Source organism: Melozone crissalis, unplaced genomic scaffold (genome assembly GCF_028551555.1).
Source record: "Melozone crissalis strain CALT ecotype California unplaced genomic scaffold, PUWL_Pcris_2 ptg000061l_1, whole genome shotgun sequence".
NCBI classification, from domain to species: Eukaryota; Metazoa; Chordata; class Aves; order Passeriformes; family Passerellidae; genus Melozone; species Melozone crissalis.
This window is the reverse complement of record NW_026535839.1, coordinates 7,482,110-7,506,764: the sequence shown is the minus strand read 5'-3', so window position 1 is coordinate 7,506,764 and position 24,655 is coordinate 7,482,110. Positions and strand designations below refer to the sequence as shown.

At 39.0% G+C, this 24,655-nt stretch overlaps 1 protein-coding gene across 5 annotated transcripts; it reads right to left on the bottom strand.

The window, feature by feature from the left end:
• Positions 1-1,852: 1,852 nt before the first annotated feature.
• On the bottom strand, positions 1,853-23,773 carry MAPK9 (mitogen-activated protein kinase 9). Of its 5 annotated transcripts, none has more exons than XM_054287686.1 (12): positions 23,687-23,773; positions 19,804-19,978; positions 15,812-15,941; positions 14,616-14,674; positions 13,588-13,726; positions 13,207-13,372; positions 12,201-12,272; positions 7,949-8,131; positions 7,311-7,435; positions 6,743-6,806; positions 5,381-5,452; positions 1,853-4,646 (listed from the first exon to the last, which is right to left on the bottom strand). In XM_054287686.1, the coding sequence occupies exons 2-12, from the start codon at positions 19,923-19,925 to the stop codon at positions 4,504-4,506; spliced, it is 1,275 nt and encodes a 424-aa protein (XP_054143661.1). In that variant the 5' UTR covers positions 19,926-19,978; positions 23,687-23,773; the 3' UTR covers positions 1,853-4,503. The 5 variants fall into 5 exon arrangements, with proteins under 5 accessions (XP_054143661.1, XP_054143662.1, XP_054143665.1 ...); XM_054287687.1 differs by lacking the exon at positions 12,201-12,272 and adding an exon at positions 11,910-11,981; XM_054287690.1 differs by lacking the exon at positions 23,687-23,773 and adding an exon at positions 23,270-23,288.
• Between the last annotated feature and the right edge of the window lie 882 nt (positions 23,774-24,655).

Below are 24,655 nucleotides of genomic sequence, written 5' to 3'. Positions count from 1 at the left end.
CCACAAAGCAACACTGTGGGATTGAAATCCAACAACTGGAATTTTAGCTGCAAAAATAATCATTTTATAAAACACAAACAAAAAAAGAATGGTTGTCTCTCCAATTTCCTCCAAAGCTAACATGAGAAAAGATGGTTTACTTAAAACATGATTTTAGCCCCAGACTAAATTATTTTAGCATGCAGAGTGGGCAAAAACCACAACTGATTTGACAACTTGTGTAAGAAGCTTTTAGAACACCACTCATGTAAAAGACAATAAAATACGCAAAATAATGAACCAGAATACTTTTTTTATCATATTTCAACATGTTAAAAAAAATAATTCAAGACACTCTGGAAAAGCAAAGAAATTACTATATTCATTACAGAACTCAAGTCCAAATTCTGCATCTGGATGCAGGTGTCCCTGGATCAAAGCCAGTTTTGAGCAGGAATGACACAACACACATCCCAGAAAGAATCTGCTTCCCAGAATATGGTCTCACTAGGTTTAGCATCAAGCCCTGCTAGAATCCATGTGACACACGTAGAACATGCAGACAAATGCAGTTCAGCACTCACCCCAAGCACTCTGTGCTGCTGCAAGGCTGAACCCACGCTCCCCAAGGACCACAAAGGTCTGTCTGTCTGTCTGTCTGCACCTGGAGCTGGGACCTCCCAGCTGGAGGGTGGCCCTTGTGACAACACAAGGCTCACCCCCCCTGTCCTTGGAGACTCCATGTCAGCTGTGTTTGGAATAGCTAAATCCTACTTCATTCATAAAATTATAACTTTAAGCAAAGTGATTTAGCATTTAAGGTCCTTCCTTTAAGAAAGAAAAATTAAACATATGGAATAATTTTTTTTCTTTTCATTAATTTGGAATAAACACATATGCTCTGTTAGGATGTAAAAAAAGACAAAACCTCTTGCAAGAGCCCTCTGGTTCCTAACAGCTTTTGAAACTCTCCAACCAACTAGTTAATTTCTAGTCAAGGTTGAGTTTTTCATTATTTTGACAAGAAAATGCAAGCCCTTGCTGGAAACATTACAAAACTTCAAAGGCTGTTTGCAAACTGCAGTTGCCAGTCCTAAGACTAGTTTAGTTTGTATGATCCATGCAGACAAAGCCTTAATTTTGACATTCATTTCTTGTCTTTTTCCATAAAGACCTAGACTTGTCATATCACAGGATTTCCTCAAAGTACAGGCTGCTTACCCAGATTGCAAAATGCCAAGCTTCTCTTCCTAAAGGCTTTTTTGAGGAAAAATGATATGAGCACAGATGAAATGAACTGTTTTAAACATACTCCATTTCTGCAATGCCATTCAGCTACTCAGTGTTCAGATGTTTAACAAGTTTCTGGTAAAGCATCTATTGACAGCCAAAGATCCCTTTCTTTTTCAGGTGAGCAGTTAAAATTACAGATTGTATCTATACTGACCAACATTTATTTTAGTCATAGTTCATAAATTGTCTATGTATGCTGCAGTAGTGTTAACACTATACAAAGTCTCTCAAAGGAAAGTAACATTCATGTTTACAAAACTGAGCTGTTTTCTTAATATATATGTATACACACACATTCTTAATTTTTAAATACATATAAATATTTATAAATGCCAAAGTGCAAAACCACGGTCAATTGCATCACTTTACATACATAATTTTAGTATTAGGAATAAAAGTGATTATATTGCACACCAAACTCTCCTAATTTTTAAACCCCTGTCAAGTGACACCGGATTGTGTTTTCCATCAGTGAAGAGGCTCTCGTGGCACTGACCACCACGTCACCACCCTGGCTCTGACTGTCCCCTGCAGTCAGGAGCAGTGCCAGGGGAGGGGCTGCATGCAGTGCACATGAGCACACTGGAACAGCCTGGGCACTGCAGCATGCACCTGCCTGGCTCTGCTGGGGATTGTCTGCATTTGTGTCCTCTGGAAATCCACCTGCATTTGCACTCTGGTTTTGGATTAAACTGGAGTCAAAATCCACAATATTCACAGATATTTCATGCATGCTCTGGAGGCATTCTGTAATTGAGCTTCAATGTATGCCATAGCAAGAAGACATAAAAAAAATTTAGGTATGAGACAGCTTTTCCTAAAAGATTTACAAATAAACTCATTTAATCTCAATGTTGGGGTTTCTTTTCTTGTTCCAAGAGTATATTTTCAAGCTAACACTATGTACTAGGAGAAGGACAGATAGCAGTTCAAGTCATGAAGACAGAACAGTATTGTTAAAAACATTTAAAGACAATTTGAATCACAGAAGAATTTAGGTTGGAATAGACCTGGAAGTCATCTGGTCCAACCCTCTGTTGTGCTGAGCAGCCCAAGTCCAACAGGAAAAATTCAACTCTGTGAGTACTCAAATCACATGGGGAAAAAGCAATAAATCTTTGTCTTCTAAAGTAGAAACTGTTAAAATGAACATAGCACAGTGCAACTTCAGCTGAAAAATTGAAGTCTTGAAAAATGAAATTCAACAGATGAATCACTAATTGTTCATTATGAATAGGTGTCTTCAGCTATTTTAACTTCCACAAATAACATGGACTAAAAAAAGCAAAAGAACAGCCAAGTGTACTGTTCTGATATATGATAAATAGGTATGTTAAAATGTTTTTCCGGTGACAAGAATGCACTAAAAATATTTCACATATACTGTCAGTATCCAAAGATAAAAAGTTATCCATAGGTTGAAAATCAAACAATAAGAAAAAACACAAGCCCCATATGTCTTGCAATTCAATTTAAGAGAATTTTAAAAATCAGATATGCCAGAATACAATTCTGAAGTTAACATTAACTACCTTGTTATTTTTTTTAAATCTTCTGGGATACTAAAATATTGATATTTTTACTACAGCAAATTAAGCTATTAAAAAGGGGCAAAATTTTAATATAAAAGCAACATTTGCATAAGGAGAAAGTGCTGCTATTTGAGTCATAAGGCCTGGAACAACGGACAATTGTGTTTTACATGAGAAGTATGTCAGTAATGCAGTGCCTCTCTGGGCCAGTGTATTTTACAGGTTCTATTTATATATTCAAGGCAAGAGTATCTGATCAACAGCTAAATATAGTGCTTTTATGAAAGTGGTGTTTTATCTCAACTTGTACACGTCTATTACTCTTACAGTTCTATAGTTCAGTCACACACATGCACACACGAGATCCTTTAGCAAATTTCACACCTGTGCACCCCAAAGTGAATGTGCACAAAGCCACAAGTGTGTTACAAAACAATTTAAGCCTTACCCTACTGCAAATGTACTTTCTAATTCAACAGATTGTGCAATGTAACAGGCAATTTTGTATTATCTGATTCTGAAAACTGTATTGATAAATCTGTATGGAAACAGCAAATAACCTCCTCCTCTTGTCTGACACTGCATTTAGAAAATTTGTATTAAACATGTCTTTCTTCTCACTACAAACAGACTTTACTAAGGTGAGAATAGAGCTAAGCTCTGTTACCTAAATGCTTAATTTACAAGTGACTCAGAACTACTGTACTTTTATTTCTTTAATTACTCACTAGATAGAATGGACCCATTAAAAAAATGGAAAACATTTATGCAGCTTTTTGAGGCTGCAAGTATCTCCAAGTCATCTCTCCTTTTATCAGAGCTTGCAGTGAATGAAGAGCATCACAGATAAAACTTCTTTTTCTGTTTATCTTTGTTAAAGGATGAGTATCACAAGCTAAAAAATACAGAACATTTTAGCACATCCTCCTCTTCTAAACAGGCACTGCTTCACAGAAAAGTCACTCATCCTTCCTCAAGATTTATTTAAGCCACTGTATCTTCTGTCCACATTTAAAAGACTGAAAAAGACACTCAGGTGAAATACAAAGTAATGGCTTTATGCTTTAAACTTCACGTTTATCTCTTCTACAAGAAGAGAAAATTACTGAAAAGTGAAGATAGAAAGAGAGTTTGATTAAAAGAAAAAAAAAAAAGTGCAATGTGGAAGAAAAACTGCCCTTTAAACACAGTACTGAGAGCATTCCACATGTGAGCTCACACTTACACACAACACTCTGGATGTTAAATAAAGCAAATTGCCACAGTCACACGTTAAAACAAACTTTATAGGGACTATACATTCAAAACCCACTGATGAGCAATACTGTACTAAATGTAAACAACCACTGTGTCACAGAAGCCTGCCAGCTGGGACTGGAGATTGTTGAAGCCACTTAAGAGGAGTTATTGGCTAGAAGTCTATTATAACTGCTCACCTGAAATAGGCTGAAACAAAGAAAAGCCTGTAATAGTGTCTAAATTTAATTTTTTTTTTGTTCTTTAGACATTGAATTGCTTCCATTCTACAACATTAAGCAGGCAATTTCATAACAACTGAGTAAAAAAAAACAACAGGCATTACTTTAGCAGAACATGCAGAACATGGAGTTTTTCTACTTGGTTCCATTAACTTACAAGCAATTCAGGCTCAATGGAAATTAGAGTTCTTTTCCAAAGTCAGGTCTGCAATCACAACTGATCATCGACATCCTTCCAGGGCTCCTGTCAAGGCATCCAGGCTGCTGTCTGTGTCTGAGGCCAATGTTTGCTCTGTTGACATGGATGAAATGTCATTGATAGATGATGACTGGGAAGGACTGGTGTTGCTATTCACTGCTGCATCTGTGCTAAGAAAACCAAACATAATAAAATCTGAGGCAAGACAATATTACAGTCACAAATAACCACGTTTCTGGGCTGTGAGCAGCACTTTCCCCACAGAAATCCTTAGAAAACCAAGGAATTAATAAAAAAAGGGGAAAAGCAAGGGCCCTAGCACTCAAAGGCCAACATGACCTTTTAAAAGATTTTTATTTTTCTCTCTCTCTGTGGAGGGAAGGAAGAAAAGACTAACAATGCATAGTGTGAACAGTGACTTGAGTGTCAAGAAACCTAACAGATACAGTTAATAAAAGACAGAACAATATTCTGATTACTGAGCTGTGAGAAGGGCAGCAAACACAAGGATTCAATCATGGGCACAAACACAGCACTGTTAAGTACCCTGAGGGAGCTCTAACACTGTTTAACCCTGAGGAAAGGGGTTCATGCTGAGCCTGGGAGCAGCACTCAGCACAGTTACCTGAGCTCCAGGTGAGCTCACTGCTGCTGCTAACTTCATTTGATGACTGAGCCCTTTAGGCACAAGGCAGCTCAGGGTGTGGGACATGCAAGGCCAGTGAAGTTTTTCTACAAGTTCAGAACAATTAAAAAGCAGAGCACCAAAGGATCTCCAAAGGCAGATCAGTCTCATAGTCCCAAACAACAAAAGCTTTGCCTACCTGGATTTCTGAGCAGATTTCTTCATTCACAGGCCTATGTGTGACAGTTACAGAACTACTGAAACAATGACTAACCTGAGGGCTGATCTTTTACCACACCATTCTTGCTCCTTTCTTCCCAATCCATAACTTCTTTGTATATTAATTCTTACAAGAGAAAAAAGAGACAGGAAAAGCACTGTAAGATCACAGAGGATTTGTAAACAACTCACATTTTTATCAAGGTACAAGGGTCAGTCTGAAAGCAGAACTGCAGAGGTATTTATTTGCCATTTGGATTTGGATTCAAAATCTGATTTTATGTAAACCTCCCTGGAAATTTTACTTCGATAACAAAAAATTATACACAAATACTTGTTCTTGAAGAACCATCTCCAAGGGTGAACTGAGGAAAGTCTGGCTATTTGAAGAAGGTTAAACAGTTAAAATATTGTATGAAGATCCCCATTTACTAGTCAAGGACAACTTAGGATACAGTCACCTGAACAACACCCAGAAAAACCCAGAGCTGTAACTTAAATCACAGAAGCTTGTGTGTGTACCCACAGTCTTAATGTATCTTAGATAACAATATCTAAATAGATTAATAACTCTTAAATTCTGAGTAACAATGTTTACAAATGCATTCAATTACATTTAGCGGATCCATTTTATTTTTCCACCTTGCAGTAATCAAAGATGATTTGAAGCCTACCTACCTGTGCAGGCATGCCCTAAGGATAACATATGTATAGATCAGCCAGAATCAATATCTGAAATTTATAATGCTGTTTTACAAAAGCAAGCAGCTTTCAAAGTAATCATAAAAGATGCCTATTACCCTTGGTCTTGTGATGGCAGATGTTAAAATTTTAACTGCCTCACCATTTAATGGTTTTGACTCAAACTGTAAGGTGAAATTGATTTTAATGCTACAGTGCTGTTTATTCTTTTGTTTAAGTCAACAGTTTAATCTATTTGCTCAATAAATAAGCAATGAGATTAGAGAAAAAAAACTAGACCAAAGGACTCTCCTGCTATTTAGATTTCTAAAACAAATGAAGTAGTAAATATTGTCAAGAGATATGGCTTAAACAATGCACACTGAGAAGAGGCATGTTTCTTTTTCAGAGAACTCTCCATCAAGGACAAAGCTCTACAGATTACAAGCAGTTAAGAACAAAAAGGGAAAGAAAACAGAAAATTTCAGCATTTTGTTGAACAGACTTCAGAATGTTCCATGTATATATGAGCATTCACACACCTAGGTATGTATTCACTCCATACAAACCTGTTTCCATCCCTGATTTATTTTCCTGTTGCCACAGGCAGTACTGCTTCTCTGGAACAGTAGGAATTATTTGGAATAGTCTGTTACACAATCCAGCACATGCTGCAGCCACTCACTAATAACACAAGATGCTACAATAAATGTAATTTGTCATGCTCACTCCCTACCTTTCCATTCTTCAATTGCATGTTCTCTTTCTTCCAATTGTGCATCATAGATTTGAGGTGGAGGCTACAAAGAAAAGAAAATAAAAGTCTATAGTGCCTACTACATCAGGTTAACATTCCCAATCTTAACTAAAAAAAACTAAAAGTGACAACTTTTTTAGCATTTTTAACCTTCATTGTTGGCAGTTTATTTCCGATATCTCAAAGACACAGTCATTTTACAACTCCAGAATCTGCTTTTAAGTCCTGCCTCACACTGAAAGGCTGTTTAAAAGCACCAACCAAAATTAAATTAATTGTAAAGCTTTACAGGGCCTTAGAGCAAGGCCCTATTTCAAAAACAGGCACCTCTTTCTCTAAGTAAAATATTAACAGCCACTTTCAGAATTGTATCAGCTCCCCACCAGCAGCTGTCCTTCAGGTGATTCTGCCCCTAATGCTCATCTGAAGCTTCCTGTGTGACTCCTGCTAGCCAATGAGTTCAAAGCATGCTCTTGACTAAAATTAAAGGTATTTCTAAAGTTATTGAATTGGAATCTTAGAAAATTGATTTTAATTGCACACTTACAGCTTCTGCTTCAGCTGGATCATACCAGACAGTAATATAAGGATGACGTAAGGCTTCATCTACAGAAATTCTCTTGTCTGGATCTACTACAAGCATTTTTGACAATAAATCTCTAGCTTGGCTGGCTAGAAAGTAAAGGTGAAAAGAACACAAATGTAAAAGAGCTGTAGAGTTTAATGTCTGACACAGGAAATAAAAACTGGAAACACAGGACATGCACTGCAAAATTTCACTTCTGTTCTACAGAATATAGGAAGGTGGATTGTTGGTTTTGTTTTCTTTTTTTTTAATTTTCTCAGTAATTATCTAAAGATAAAATATAACCCACATGAGCTTTATGCACTAAGAACAAGATGATCAGTAATAAAAAGTATTACTTTTGGAGAACACTAAATTACAGACATTATTCAATGGATTAAAATTAAAATAATTAAACAGAATCCTTGGACAAAGAAAGAGTATTTAGTAACTACTACTAAGATCTGAGGACTTGTCATAAATGAAAGAAACAGAAAGTATGTAGCTTTTAATGTTGACAACTACTGCAATAAATATTTTTATTAGGCTTTAAATTAAATGTGCTGCAGACATTTTTAAATTAACTTCACGGGGAAACAAAGAGAACAAACTCGCCTTACTTTTTAACTTGTCCCGATCAGATTCTGATGGAAATATCCAGTCTGGGAAGAGCTCTTCAAATTTAATACCAGGATATTTTGGCCTGTTTTCTACATAATTCCTCACTGTAGGCTGCAGTTTCTTCATGAAGTCTGCTGATGGTGTTCCTAATTGTTCAATAACTTTATTCCATTGATCAATATCTGCACCATATCTTTAGGAAAATCAGCTGAAGAATTTGAAGTCTGCACTCTAAAAAAATACCACTTAAAAATCTGAGAAGTTAACAGGAACTTGAACAGAGGACACAAAGATGAACTTGACTGCAGCATCAGCAGTATTCTGAGCTGCCATGCAAAAAGCTACAAAATCTGAGCCTTATTTTTGTGTCAGTGTATTCTGAAGGACAGGCTGGAAGTGCCGCACAATGCATTATGCTTAAGTATCTTTTTCTAATTATAATATTTTTCTAGAATCCAAAAGAAGCTTTATTTGGCAGTTGTATCCATAGCAAAACAACTCTAAGGTCAGAAAAGAAAGGCTGCTGTGGAATCTTCTGAAGCGCAATGTAACATCAGGAACACTGAAAATTCTTGAAGGTAGAGAAAAATACACAAAGAACTCTAAAGCACAAATGCATCCCAACCAAAGTAAGGAGCTTTGTACCTGACTCCTAAGGAAATGAAACTTTGAGTTGGAGCATTTTGCAGGGCTGTAGTTGGATGGTTGGGGGCTTTTTCTGGTTGGTGTTTGGGCGGGGTTGATTTCTTTCTCTTTTTCAACTTCAGAAAAGGTCCAGAGGAGTTCTGAACAGGAAATCCACATTCCAGAATGTTCTATAGCAGGTTCTTTTGTTTAAGTGTACCAACCATCATACTCACAGATAACTCTGTTCTTATAATTCAAAATTTAAATATTTTGTAAGAATAGCATTTACAAGTCACAAATTGAAATTGGGCCTCATGTTTCCTCAGGACTGTCCCTTCTCCCCTCTCAAGTGAAGGCATTTTCCCCAGCCATGGTGACAATTGTTACAGAGATACCAGAGCCTGCTCTGAACCAGCCCAGCTGGGCAAACAAAGCTCATTTATCACACTCAGGAGACACTGCATTAATATTCCTAACATCTAAGTCAACTCAGATCTACACTTGCCAGTTTTTCCTGATAAAAAGAATGTGCAATTCCAGCAGAGCCTATCCATTGACCTTGCAAAAAAATTCACAGCTAAATTCACCATCTAGCACTTCAACCTATCCATTCTCATGGACAGACTATGCAACTAAACAACAAATATGCTGTACTTTGAATTAAGATGTATTTAAAAAACACTGAGGTGCTTCTATTTCAGTTAGTGTGTCAAGAATACAATTATGAATATATGTATAGTCACTGCTCCATGCTAAGACTTTAGACTTCTGATACAAAGATTGAAAATTTTATTTGTTTATTGAATGCATTCCAATGGAAAAGCTATATTAAAACCAAAATTCAGAACTGTTTATATTGTTAACTGACATGCTAAAACAAAGCACAGACAAAGAGAAAATTAACATACATCAGGAAATTTTGTTCCTAGCTGAGAAACTGATTTGTGTGAGAGCTCCACCAATCCAGATTCAAGAAGATGCTTTTCCTTTGAGTAACAGCAGCCTGGTTAGTCAGATAATCAAAGTAGAGTCCAGTTTATTGAGGCCTCAGAAGACTGCAGGGAAGGGCAGAAAACTTAATGTCCCATCCCACTTTAGAGGTAAAAACAAGTAAAAAACAATATCTCAAAGTGCTTTACAGATGGTCAAAGTTGAAAAAATTCTCAATATAGGATGGACTTAAAATAAGCCTCTTACCAGAAATCCAAGTGGGATTTCAGTATATAGCAGGCAGAGAAAGCTCTGTGACTGACCTGGCAGCCTTCACACAAAGCCACTCTCCCCACTCCTGAGACTTCAGGGTCAGAAGGGACCAGGCATTTAATCTATGCCAAGTCTATTTGCCTTTAGGGCCTCTGGAAGGAAAGCTGAAAACAGAATCCTTCCTACAATCACAACAAAGAATGACTTTTCCCAAGAAAGCACAAATACCCCTCGTGCTTTTTGCATTGGTCAGGCCATCAGTTTCCTTCTCCATATGGACAAAAGGAAGACCAAAAACACAGGGCTGCTGCCAGGCTTTTCCACCATGTCACCTTAGGTGCCTGCATTCCCTGGTTTTTCTCCATTTCTCATTTCCAACAGCAGCTGGCAGTAACTCAGGGCTCCCCAGCACAATCAGGAGCAGGGTCTGTGCATCCATCACCCTGGCAACACAGAGCATCTCATTCCATCTCATTCCACCCAGAAATTCCCATCCACCATCGGGGAAAATACAAATTACTGACGCTAAGAGCAGATTTTCCTGAAGAGAGTCATGGGCAAGTACTGGGCAATATGCTGAACCTGGCTCCCTCCTCTAAATGCCCAAATATCAAGACATTTTAAAATTTAACTTAAAAAAGGCAACTAAACAAAAGAAACCCAAACACAATCAACAAAAGGAATGTTTCATGGCATGCCCAGAAACCATCCTGCCAAGACAATCCTGCAGCTGAAGGTGACAACCTGACCCACCCAGGAAAGACCCCAACAACACAAAGAGTCATCAGTATCTCACATTAAAGAGAACTGCAACTCTTACAAGAAGCAAAAATCCCTGTAAGCAGAACTCTGCACTTCCCTATCAGGGAGGAGACTCCTTGAAACATAGACTGGTAGAGCTTCAGTGGCCCTGAGAGAATCACAAATGGTAACTTGTATATTCAACAAGCATGAACAAAATTTCCTTCATTTACTCATGAACAAATCAAAATAGCCCATGCTAACAACATGCAGGTGAAACACACATAACATCCATGAAGAATTGTGTTAGGTTGGTCTGAAGGCTTCAAAAGGTAAAATAATAAATATAGAAAGGAAGAAAGGTAGAAAAAAAAGATACTTATTTAACATTGAATCAATTTACTACTAAATAATGTATGATCAACTGTTGAAGATTAGTGTCATGAAATTTAGCATTAAAATTGGAAATCCTCCTCTATAAGATACACAAGTATCTGTGAACAGGCACCTAATGTTTTTAGTGGTGGTTGCTCCTTGCTGATGAGCAAAAATTTTATATTGGCTTCAAAAACTTGGAGCACAATTGTGAAGACAGGGTGCCCCATCCCTGCAAGGGTTCAAGGCCAGGCTGGATGGGGTTTGAAGCAACCTGGGATAGTGGAAGGTGTAGGGGTGTTGGAATGAGATGGTTTTTAAGGCCCCTTCCAACCCAAATGGTTCTCAGATTATGATTCTATGAAATCTTGGTTAAAAATATTAGAAGGAGAAATGGAAGAACAACTGTCTTATAGAAGAAGTCAGTCCGAAATGAAATTTTCATAAAATGGGAAAAAAAAGAACCTCCAGAAAGTTTTTCTTTTTATGTTAAATAATAATAAAAAAAGATCTCATGCAGTGTGCTGGCCATTAGGTCACCTTTGCCCAGCAAGCCCTAATAAACAAGAAAAAAATCTGATTAAAACTCAAAAAATTGTGCAATAAAAAAAATTAGTCTACTGTTCAAACAAATAATCAGCAAAATCCATGCATAGTTAAGAAGTAACTTTGTAGACTTTTGCTTAAAACACTTATCTACAAAGAACAAGACTAAAAAATCAGTTATTTACTATTTTTCAAACCTAGCAGTATCTGTCAAACTACAAAAGTAGGAGCTCATAACACATTGGATTAAACCACTATAAATTACATGAAATATAATCTACTAAGAAAATAGAATGGAAAGCTCAACAACTTGGTCAATGACACTAATTTCAAAGAGTACAGTGGATCTACTAAAACATTATTAAATGTTTTGCTAACATTATTAACTGTTTATGCTTTTATACAGATCTACAGAATTGTGTTTCTGTTGAAGTGGAATGGGACTCAGGGATGACTAGGGAAGGATACGATCAGTGCCTTGGAATATCACACAACCTTTCACCAATTCTCCCATGATGCACCCAACTGACCAGATATCAACTGAAAACAAAAGTGAAATGATCAAATTATGGAGTATCATGAACAAATGTGGGGAAAACAAACAAAACCATCTATATCTACAGTAAAACACAACAATGTGGAAAACCAAACTGCTCACATGAATTTTCAATCATATCAACACCAACTGAGTGTTCCTGAATTTTGTATTTTGTAAAACACAGCCAGTGTTTACACTTGTGAAACCACCATGAAGGATACAATCTCTTCCTGGGAACAGGACTTTATGGAGGACCATTTCTGCCATAATGCACCCAACAGACCAGATATCCACTATCATATGTTAGGTGCAACAAGGACAAAAGATTAAAGAGATTTTTTTTTAAATACCACAATTATTTATTTGAAAGCTCACACTGTATTCCTACAGTCCTGCAGATAATTTATTTTTGTCCCAACCAGAACAATCTTTGCTGAAGTTCTGATCCACATCAGCACTTGCTGTACAACAAGCTGCCTTCTGCACTAAATAAAGTGTTTTTATCATTATCAAGGGCCCAGCAAGGTCCCACAAGTCCCTTGTTTTACACACCCAAAATTACAGATATTCAAAACCCTTGTGATAAAGAACATACAAGTCCAGTGCTAATAAAAATCAGCAGGTAAAACCCCCAATAAAGCAAGGACAATTCCTTGGGAGCAATTTTGTTGGCTGAATGTTCAGTACATTACAGCTGTGTTGGTTTTAATAATGTAAAACCCAGCCTCTTTGAGCACCAAGCAGACTTAAGAGAATATTAGACATGGTTTATGGTAGGAATCTGCAATGTATTTTAATAATCAGAGAGGCAAAAGGGGACACACTGTTGAAAGATGTTTCAGAATAAAATTACATTGATTAAAGGGTTTATTATTCATATATTGATTTTTTGTTTGGATTTTTTTAATACTAGCCACCATCAGTGTCTCAACAGTTTTTCTGAGTATAAAAAACATGGCAAAAAGATAATGATGAATATATGACAAGATATAACTAGAGCAGGGGAGAGGGAGCAGTTAATGTTAAATGAAGAAAAGCATACAGAAAACTATCATATTTTCAACAAAAAAATTACACTGTAACAATTTTCATTTCCAGTACCATGATTAGAATACTTTAACAACCTTGACAGGGGGAAAGCAGCCCTCCCTCCTCTTTTTAAAGTAGTTATGTTCCAAGAGAGACATACTTTACACAGGAGATTTAAACATTACTCCAGCAGCTTACCATTCTCTTTGTATCCCATCCCCAGGATAACCTCTGGGGCTCTGTAATATCGAGTTACCACATATGGAGTCATCATGAAGTTAGTGCATGCTGTTCTTGCCAGTCCAAAATCAAGGATTTTTAGCGTGCAATCTGATTTTACTACTATGTTGCTGGGTTTCAAATCCTAACAAGAAATTACTTCAGTTAAGGAAGGATTAACACACAGAATAATACCCATACATCCCCCTCCTCAATCAGGATAAGCCAAAAAGTAATTTTATTAACAACTGCATTTTCCTGCCCTGGGTATGTGCTTATTTATACAACCCCCTCCCTTCCTCCCTGTTTCATAAAAACTATGTTCACAAAGAATATTGTTAATGATCTACTACTACCTACTCTGTGGATGATACCAGCTGAGTGGAGATGCTTGATCCCACATAGCATTTGGTAAAGAAGATAAGACATTCTTTCATGATCCAATTCCATATGAATAACCTGGCATAAATTTGCATCCATCAGCTCCATAACCAAATATCTAAAGCACAAAAAAGAAAGTATTAAAAAAACTCAAGTCTTATTTTTCATAGGTTTAAATTGAACATATGAGATATTTAAGAAAAATCACCTTTGCTAATCTAAGTGTTAAAAAAAACCAATGAGAAAAAAACCCAGTTACAAAGTAAAATTATCTATTCAAAAAGTCTTACTATTAAAAATTAAGTGCTCAATATTCCATCACAAAATATTAAAATTCCATTAGTTTTATAAATAGTAATACAGAGAATAATTCTATCTTTATGCATCATGAAAAGTAAGACTGAGTGAAGTTGATGTAGAGATTGCAGATAATGCAACATAAATGCTCTCTTTCACTGTATTTTACTCTAAAAAAGAAAATGAAAATAACAACAGTGAAAACTAAGGATCATAAAATAATTTGCAGTTATCATCTACTTACCCTCTTCAGACACAAACACTCCCTCATTTGCCCAAGCAAATTCACAAACCACAACAGCACATTCACTGGAACCTAGGATATCTCACCAAATATCCAGGAATCCTTTCTAGACCAACTGATAATGCTTGAATAAAAAAGAAATATATTCAGTTCTGAATTGAGGCCAAAATACTGTTGTGCTGATGTGACTGGTAGAGTAAAAAACTGTTCTCATGTTATCCAGACCAAGTTATTATCCTGAGGTGAGCCATGGAGCTGCTGAAGGACCATGCACACAAACCAGAGGAATGGGCAAGCAAAGTGTGGCAGACTGATGATAAAAGGTAAATATCCCTTTTTCACTGCCCATTTCAGCTTTTAGCTACTCTTCATTTTCAAAGCATGAAGTCTGTAGGATACTGGAAATCCAGCTCTAAAGCTTAGGCCAGTATTTGTCAGAGAAAATGAAAAAACATCTAGTACTTACACATCCTGAAATTCTTCTAGTGACTTCTGTGGTGTAAATACATTTAATAAACTAATAATCTATAAAACAAAAAACAAAACATTAGAAGAAACTTCTGCTTTAATTCACACAAAACTCCACTATTGCAGAAGTTACTATGCAAAATAAAGCGCACACTGTTACTATATACACAATTTGAATGTTACTTGGCTGCACTTAATTCACATATGCTGAAAAACTGCCAATTCAGAAATAGTTCCAAACTGCAGCATGTGTGCCAAGGGAACCAAGACAGGGCAAAATCTTTTTTTTTTTTAAAGTTATATGACACCCTTGAGCTCCCTCCCCAGTGTCTGAATTATATCCCATTTTCCCCCATAAATAATAATCTCTTATTTTAAATCACAGGCTGTGCAAGGAATTCTAAGCAAGGCTGTCCAACACCACGTGCACAGAGGTGCCCCACACCATCCATTAAACTTAGATTATGATGTACTATTTCCAGAACTGCTAAAATTGCTCTACTGCCATCTTTAATAACCACCTTGCTTTTATTCTGCTACATCTGGGCCTCACCAAAAGCTTACTTAAAAAGCAGCCCTGAAAGGCTAATTGACTGCAGGAAGTTTGAGATTTGAGCAGCAATGTTTCTAGTTCATGTTAGTACCAGCATGCAGCAGTCACATAAACCTGATATTCTTGTATTTGAGCAATGAAGTATTGACATCACGGCTCACTTTAGAGCGTTTAAAGATTTCAAAATTCACCAAGTATTGTCCACAGCATTTGAATTTTGTAGACAGTGCTGCACCTCTGAAAACCTCAGCAGTTAAACACTGTGTTTAATAAAAATCTTGCCTAAGCTCAGAAGATTGAAATACAGTGAAGTTACAATGGTCAAATCCACAAACCACCCCAGTGCCAAACAAGCTGTGCTGGACATGGCTGAAAAAGGGCAAATGCAACACAACAAGGCCTGGTCTCTAACACTGACACTGATGGCAGCAGAAACCTCCTCCCTTCCCCTCGGTACTTCAGACCCCAAGCAGCTCCCCCAAAAACTGAGCCATACATTGTGGAGAACTGCACTGCCCACAGCAAATCTTCCCAGCCCGTCACTATTTCCCTTCCTAGGGTTACTAACAGCAAGTGAGGGAGCAAATGCTGAGCTTTTGAGATAGGGCAGAGTAAGGAGAGCAACACAAAGGCCGACTCACATTTTTGTGATTGACGCACTTCAGAAGAACGAGCTCTCTGTAGGCCCTCTTGGCGTGGGTTTGGTTCTGAAAAGGACGACTCAGCTTCTTCACAGCAACATTGATTCCAAGCACTGTATCAAATGCAGCACTAGAAGTGTTCAAAGACAAACAAGTTGAAGTCTGTTTGAGGGAGAGGAGGGGGCAAAGGGAGGCAGAAGTGAGGAAGGAAAGAAATTAAGATTTAAGACAAAGTATATCCGCTAGCCCGTTGGTACTACACCTACTTTTAATTCAGAAAAGAAACATCCTTTAAAAACTTCACAACCTTTAATAAATACAAGTAAGTCAAACAGAAGCACTGACATTCATCAGAGGTCTTCCTGCTCTCCTTTTTGTCTTTACACTTGAAACTGCTGACTCAAGACTCACACCCAAAATTGCAAGATCTAAAAATATTTTAGGCTTGTTCAACATCAAGAAGCATTGCAGCTGCCTAATCTGTATATTTGGAATATTTTTTGGACACTTTTGCTGACTGACAATCATTTAGTATTTGCAGCAGAAATGTCTCTTAGCTAAAGGAGAGCCACAACTTGTCTCTGATTCCTTCTGCAGGGATCAATATTCTCCTTTACATGGATAGTTTGTAATGATAAAATGTAGTGCCTAGCAGAAAACTACATTCATCATCTGCTTCTGAATGGAAAAAAATGCATTCAATTGAGAAATAAGGAAAACAGACTGAAGGGAGGAATACAAGAGTTTAAAAGTGACCATGACCATTAAATTTACCCTGGTTTTCACTTGTGTTTCTTCCTTCCCTCTGCAGTTTGAGGTCAACTTACACTTGCTTTAATAGGTCAGGTTACACTCGCTTTAATAGCTGAAAGAACCTAAAGCTAAAGTATCTGTATAAACAAAACAAGACTGAAGTGGGAATAGCCTTCATTAGTAACAAAGACTATTTGGCAAAATAGATGTGAATTCCCAGCACATGCTACTCAGGAATTCCAGTCTTTAAACAGCTTCAGTTTTCAATAAGGATTCCCACATTACCCTATTTCTATTTGATGTTACTTTCATAAGGTAGGAAAGAATTCTCATTCACATTTTTTCCAAGCACATTTAAGCTCTTTGTGAGCTCCTTTCCTATCTCATCAAGCTCTATGTGACATCAGACTTACAAGGGCCATCACACTACAGTACCCTAACAAAAAGTAAAGCTTTCCTGTAAGTACAACAATACTCAAAATCTATCAAGTTTCCCAGCATAAATTCACTGCTTTCTCTCCTGGAAAAAAGCAACACCACCACAAAGCAGGGCTCACCCAGGAAATGTGATTTCCTGGGACATGCTTCTCAATTTGAGCCATGTGCCACTTAACTAAAGACTTGCTAGCATTTATTTCAGCTGACTTCTGTGAAGTGCACAAGTCACCACTGAATGTTACAGTAAGTCTCTGATTTAAACCCTTTATGCCTGTGCAAAAGGAAACAGAGTGGGAGGAAAGCAACTGGCCAGCCAGTTGGAGAAATTATTTTCCTCCTAAATATAAATACAAAAGCACTGATATTTCAGTATTCACCTAAAAGATATTACATGTAAATTAATTTTTATATGTTAATGCCTTTAATGTTTAATGACTTCCATATGTTGATGATTATACCTGTGAATTAGTAGCAAATCAGTAACCAAGAGGGTCTGCATGAATTAGCTGTAAATCACAGGGCAGCAGCAGATAGAGGAACAATTTTAGGGGAAGTGTCCCTGCATGATGTGACAAATCAGATGTATGACAAGCCTTAAAGACATATGAAGAACTCCACCTGAACCTCTTATTTTGGAGATTGACTAGAAAATTTAGGAAATCAAGGAAAAGAAAGAAAAAAAAAAAAGATGTCAGGAAGTTAAAGACAAAAGTTATTTTGATTCAGTCCAAAATAGAGTAGCAGACTTCAGATGTATTAATACTCAGGAACAAAGAAGTGCAGTAAGGTAAATATGTTTACTTTGTACATAAATTACAAATGATATATCCAGTTTCTCTCCTGGCCTTGTCACCTAGAAATATCCTGTACATAAAAACTGAGTTACTTTTTCATCTTCCTTGAGCTCTCATTTACTATTTTTCCTAAGAATATATTTTTAAAATTACTTATTATCCTACATTTTAATATCAAAGTTAAAACTACATGGAGCAATACCAATGGAGTTTCTCATTAACATACTGAGGAAAAAAAGCACAAATTTAGGCCCCTCCTAGCTAAAGTGACACAGGTGGTATTAAAAATTCCTCACAGAATAAATTAAATCCAGACAGAAAACTCCAGAAAAACTTCTCCTGTTTTTTATATTAAACACAGGATGATTAAAAAGCCATCACATCTGTGTGTTACCCTAATGTCTTGACAATTTTTTCAGCCAAACATAGCAGGATAGCACTCATCTTACACTGAGTTTTCTATGAAAAACTAGGAAGTAAAATATCCCTTGCATAAGATTTTAGGAGAAACTAGATGTTGTACTTTGTTCAACTTGAGGTCTTTCACAGCAAGATGAAAATTCATGCAATGTTTCACTCTGCTGTTTCATAAATCAAGTAGTTTCAAAACAAGTGAATAAATCAAATAATTTCCTCTTCCTCCCAACACGATGACCTTAACATGATCTGCATTTCATTCTGAAGCAGAGATCCAAAGCAATTTGGCTTCAAAATGCTCTGCTTCTAATGAAGGAGAAACACTTCCAAGCACCCCAAACTCCTGCACACCATCTCAACCAAGCATAACTCTGAGCACACAGACACCTGGAAAATGTCAGTACTATACTAAGTCTTTCCCAAATCCTAATGACCAAGATCTAGGACCCCCTCATCACTCAACTCATTGAAGAAAAATGAAATATGGTGTTTTCATTTTGTTTGTTACCTATCAGCAGGGCAAGAGGGGTAGCCAAAAAAATTTAAAATTAAGGCCTGCTCTCAGAGAAATGCACTCTTTTCCTACTTATATAACTTATTGTGGTTATGGAAAGGCCAAGAAGACATGGGCAGGTGCTGTTAAGGAGTTATTCACAGTACATGAGTCATCACACTTATTCTGCAGATTTTATAGATGAAGATAAACTGCAGGCTGGATTCAGAGCACAAACAGCCCACCATGTGTTGTGATGAAGTCAATATCACAGAGTTCCTGGGTACATCTGTTTGCTCCCCTGATTATGGAATGAAAACCCACATCAATAAACATTTCTGCTGTTACCAAGTAAGTTTCACCCAACAAAATATGGGCTGGCACTACATTGTGCAGAATGGATTGCTGCAGTCTAAAAAACATTTGAAAGTGTTTACCTTTAGCTGGCCCAGAGGTGTGGTGCCATACAAGAGACTAAGGTTCAGGATCAGCCTAAAGACTCCCACGTCCTGGGCCAGTGGAGGCTGGACACAAAGCTGGGGTGCCACACCAAGGGAGAGCCGGCCAGCCCAGCCCCTCACACAGCATCCCTTTCTGGTTAATCCATGGAGTGACAATGACACTGATTTGCCTCATCCTGCCAGTTAATGGCAAGGCACTGCATTGATGGCTCCTAGAAATGGACAGGAGTGATTGGGAATAAAAGAGGGGGAAGAAAGGGGGCCATGATGAAGAAACGAGTAAAACCCAGAATCTCTCACCATTGTCATACCTCACACTGCAATATCACAACTACAAGGGCAATGGGAGAACTAGAAACAGAAATAAAGTGATTAATGAGAAAGGAAGAAATTTGTTGACCATTCTAATTTATGCAGTTATCCAAATATTAATTTTCCCTAAAAACAGAACAAAAACCAATACAATTGCACATGAACTATAGCAAGCAATTGGTTTAGAATTTATTTAGTCCATAACCCTGTAACAAGAGAATGTATTATCAGTGTTTTATGTTCTGGTACTTCTATCAGAAATACATGCAAACTTTGCTTTATATTTATAGCTTTTAATATTTAAATGAAGTATTTGTTACTCACCAAACAATGCCCTGTGCCCCTGATCCTATGGGCTTCAATTGCTGGTAACGTTTTAGCACAGTGAATGTTGAATCTGCAACTTGAACACTGTAAAATTGACTATCACATTTACTGTCAGTCATGGTGTAGTGTCATGTAGTTTTCTCTCTCAGGGACCTGGCAAAGTTTTCAAGATCTTGAAGAAAAAGAAAAAAAAAAAACAAATGTTCAATATCTCACTAATTTCCAGCAGACAAGATGAGAAATATTATACATATTTTAAAACATATGAATTTTTCAACAGCACACCATTAAACATTCATTCATAAACAAACATTCTTTCAGTTTTGTGCATTACCACTGCTAATGAAATATACTTGCAGACAGACAGCAATTACAGCTTTTACAGCTTTAAGGGAATGCGTGTTCCTACTCCAATCCCTCAAACAAAAAGCATCTAAGTAAACAACTCTAAAAACCAAACCACCCAAATACAACTCTCTACTCCTTGAAGGCTACTCCATAACTTAGAACTACTGCTATGTGCTAGGACTATACTAATCTCTGTATGACAGAAAAAATCCGAAAGTATATTATTCAAACACTGAGAACAAAGATAAAAGTTACAACATACATCCATGGAGTCTGTGGACAGAAGGAAACAGGGTTGCAATAAAAGACTTAATTAAAACAGCAAAATAAGTTTAAAACAAAACTGCCCCCCAAATCCCTGTGGCTGCTGCAATTTCTCCAACAATCCCTTCAGCCTTGTTTAGTAGGAAATTTCAAGGAGGGCTCTGCCAGGCAACCCTTCCCTGATCCAGACCTACAACAAGACATTCTCCTTCCCATTTTATACACACCACAACACCTTGCACTATCAGCCAGTGTCCTTGGAGTACTACAGAATGAGACTTTTGTGCTACAGTTTAGAAGAGACTTTCCTGACACAATAGAGAGTAAGTTAAATTCATCTGTCAAGAATGAACAAGAGGTAAGTAATTACATCAGAGAGCAGAGTAATGGACTCAACCTCTTTAGCTCTGAAGTGCTACAGTAACAAGAGCACAGACCAACAGTTTTCCTGGGTGTCCATCCCTCTTCCAAACCTTACAAGTAAATTACCTCAGTAATTACTGAAGAGCTCTCAAACAAATTTTCCCCTTCATAATTTCACATTTACTATAACAGATAGTGCCATTAGAGCCCAGGGTGATTTGCACAGGCAAATCTCTTCAAACTTGTTCCTTAAAACAGGAAATGCAAGCAGCCCCTTCCCCTGAGCAGCTGTGCTTTGGGCTGCCTGCTTTGGTTTCTAAAGGCACAGTTTGTCTCTCCTCATTGGCCCCACCGAGTATCTGTGAGCCAATGCAAAACACAAAAGCCTCAAGGGCAACCCAGACACCCACCCTAGAAGGGCACAAAGCCACACAAATAACTTTTGGTTGCTTTAAGAATTAGAATTTGGATTTCTGTCCTCCTCAGAGCATGTAGGAGGGAGCAGCATCTTTTCCATGTTTTAAGTCAGCTGACAGACTCAAGGAATCTGCAATAAAATAAATGGAAGACCTCCAAATCCTAGTAAAGACTGAGTTTAAACCAAACTGTTATAGTCCTAAGAGATTCTCAAGAACTGTCTAGAGTCCCTTTTACCATCTAGTGCCTCAAAATCTATGCAGCATTTTAAGAGGCAGACATTGAACTGGGTCATCTCCAGCAGCAATTTAGACTGTCAGTTTATTTGACATTTCCTCTTAGAAGCTTTAGAAAAAAAGCAGAGGAAAAAGGATCAGCAAAGGGAAAATGTGGGCTACCAACTTTCTGCTCTGTCACAGGGAGAAGAAGGAAGAAAACAATATCTCCTACACAATAATATTAGAGGCAGTCAGCTGCAGAGCCAGCTAGCACTAACATGAGACCACAGGATGCCTCAAGGGCAGCTCCAGACTTTCCCAGTACATCCCACTCTTCTTTCCAGCCCTGTTCATTACCCCAAAGCTAGGCACTCTGAGGTACCAGGTGTTCTGATGAACAGCTCCTGAGCACCTATGGTGTTTTCACTGAACCTTCAATATTTTAAGAAAAGTACAGCTGGAAGGTCAAGATGCTCCCTCTGCAAGGACTTAGAGACAAAAGCAAAAAAAAGTACAGATTTTGCATAAACTGGGTATCAAGCTGCAGGATATCAACTTCTTAGCTGCACAAGAACAATGCTGTACCTCTTCAGGAGTTAATGAAACACTTTTCTGTAACAGAGATAAAGAAATACAGGAAAACAAAATAATCCTGATGCTGAAAAAACCCTCCCTTTAAGAATCATGGTCTGCACAAAGCCACTTTTCAAAAATCACTTGGAGATGAGCATAAACTCCTTAGAAAAGCCCCAGAAAGAGAAATGGGTTATCAGAACACACAAGTTTTATGTACTTCAACCCATTTGCAATTCTCCGTGCAAAGCAGCTCTCCACGAGTCTTGATTTTCACGAGGGCTTCAAGAGCCCCCAAATAAAAATAGATTTCCTGTTGTGCAAGTAAGAAGTATATCTGTGAAATAAGTTTCTTAGTACTTACCTGTTTTTCTCCTACTAGAAAAATAACCAACACATCAAACCTGCCAGTAGTAGGCTTATACACAATTCCAGTGAGAAATCTTTAGAAGCTGAAAGTAACTGCACTAGAGAATACATCCTGCATTAAACAGTCACTTACCTAAAATATACTTATTAAAATGGCAACTTATTAATAACCAGATTTGTACTCTGGATATCTTCAAGTCAAAAGCTTATGAAACAGATTGGGAACACATTCTCAGGGTTGTTTTGGTTACAGAAATGTCATTGCTGAAAACGAAACACAAGAACAGCACGAAGCTTGGCTTGTTTTTTAAGTCTTAAGCTAAAATTCTACTGCTGACAATATTAGCAGTGAATACACACACACACACACACACACACACATGTATTTATGAAAACATATGGGAATTCCGTGCCGTAAATCTCCCCCTATTCTCTTATTAACCTCAGCAAAACAATTTCTAATTGAGGTGTGCCCTTTTAAAGACTATCATCCAATAGTAGCAAGGGCTTTTTTTAATATTTACAGCAGTATATATCAAAAGGAAAGAGTCCAGCTACAAAGTCACAGTGAGTTACACCTCACTCCTCTACTGCCAACCTTTAGAACTAAAGTGTAGCAAAGCACTAGCTGAGTAACACCAAAGGATTACAGCAGTTTAAAGGTAGTTTACAACTGGAAACTCTTGGAAAGCAGATTTTTTTTCTTTAAGCAACCCACACTACGACTGCCCAAACAAAGATTTCCCCACTACCTGTTACAGTCTCATTCAGCTACTACACACAGACGCAAACACTGAAAGGCTCTCAGAACTCTGCCAGGGCAAGCTGGTGTAAAGAAAAAGTTTAAACATGCTTGTGCTGTAAGCAATTTCGCTGCTCATGCAAGAAGCGAGCAAGAACAGTCTTCTCACATCCTTCCTAAAACTTCTGCTAAGCAATCGCTCCAGCTCCGGAGAGCCCGGGCTGGCCGCGGCCGCAGCGCTCGGTGCCGCTGCCCTCCCGGGACGGGGCTCCGGGGCCGCCGAGCGCGGGCCGGCCGCACACGGGCACCGGCACGGAGCGACAGGGGAGCAGGACGGGCAGAGGCGGCTCCGCGGGGCCGGCACTGCGGAACGGGCAGGGCGGGGGGCTCGGCCGGAGCAGGAAGGGCCCGGCCCCGCCGCTCCCCCGCGTCCCTCCGGCGCGGCCGGGCCCGGGCAGCGGCCGGCGGGGCGCCCCGGCTCTGCCCGCGCCGCGGGACGAGCCGAGCACTCCGTCCGGCCCAGGACTCGTCCCGCCCCGGCTCCAGCCCCGCCGCCCCAGCACGCCCCTCGCGGCCGCCCCCTCACCTGGGTCGGACGCGACGGGACCAGCCTCGGCCGCCGCCTCCCGCTGCCCCAGCCACAATGGCCTCCCGGTGCTCCGCACGGCGCCGCCCCTGACTGACAGCCACCGTGGCCAATCGCAGCCCCCGTCGGAGGAGCTCAGCCAATCGGATAGGGGGCGGGACTTGCTGGCCGCTATATAAGGGAGGGCGCTGAAGGCCCGCAGTGACGGGGCAGTTCGGCCGCCGCCCCCAGAGCGATGGTATTTTGTGACGTCAGCATGTCATGGCGTTGGTGACGTCATTGCGCGATGTCGTTACGTCATTGGCGTTGTTATGTCATTGCCTGACGTCAGCCTGTCACGATAGTCGTGATGTCACCTCACAGCAGTACCATGTCACGACGGGCTGTGGCGCCAGTCCTGCTGCCGGCTCCTCACAGCTCCGGCTGGCGGGAGAAGCCCTCGGTGAGGCAAAGGCCCGGCCTGGGCAGGAGGCACCACAGGAGCACGGTGACATCACACGGGGGCAGGCTGGCACCACGGCACAGCACATGAGGGCACAACGGGACAGCACAGCACGCGAGGGCACAGCGCAACACCACACACCACAGCAAGCCCCGACCCGCCGGTCCCTGCACAGCCCCTCAGCCTGGCTTCCCTCAGCTCTTCCAGAGCGATGGCTCAGGAGGGAAGGGATTTATTCCCTCCCCGAGCTATTTTCAACCCCACGCAAAAATCATAAGCCTTCTCTCCATTACACACCCCCGGCCCTGACACGAGGACTGCTTGTTTTTAAAACAGGTGCTGCCTAAAAATAAACTCAATTTGCCACCTCTCCGAGGACTGATGAGAGCTTTCATTTCTGTGATTTCTGTTCTCACAGATTAATTTAGAAAAATGCACCTGTAATTTTTTTAATAAATCAATTTAATGTCGCATATAGAGTAGATTACCTTAATATGCTTTGATAGTCCCACTTTTTAATATGAAGG

What these genes read in the sequence shown, in the direction of transcription:
- MAPK9 (XM_054287686.1), bottom strand. Translation starts at nt 19,925, where the DNA reads ATGACTGACAGTAAATGTGATAGTCAATTTTACAGTGTTCAAGTTGCA. An exon ending in CCTGTTCCCAGGAAGAGATT is followed by an intron (nt 8,132 to 12,200) that starts GTATCCTTCATG and finishes GATATGGTGCAG; the next exon opens with ATATTGATCAATGGAATAAA. An exon ending in TGCAATTGAAGAATGGAAAG is followed by an intron (nt 5,453 to 6,742) that starts GTAGGGAGTGAG and finishes TTCTCTTGTAAG; the next exon opens with AATTAATATACAAAGAAGTT.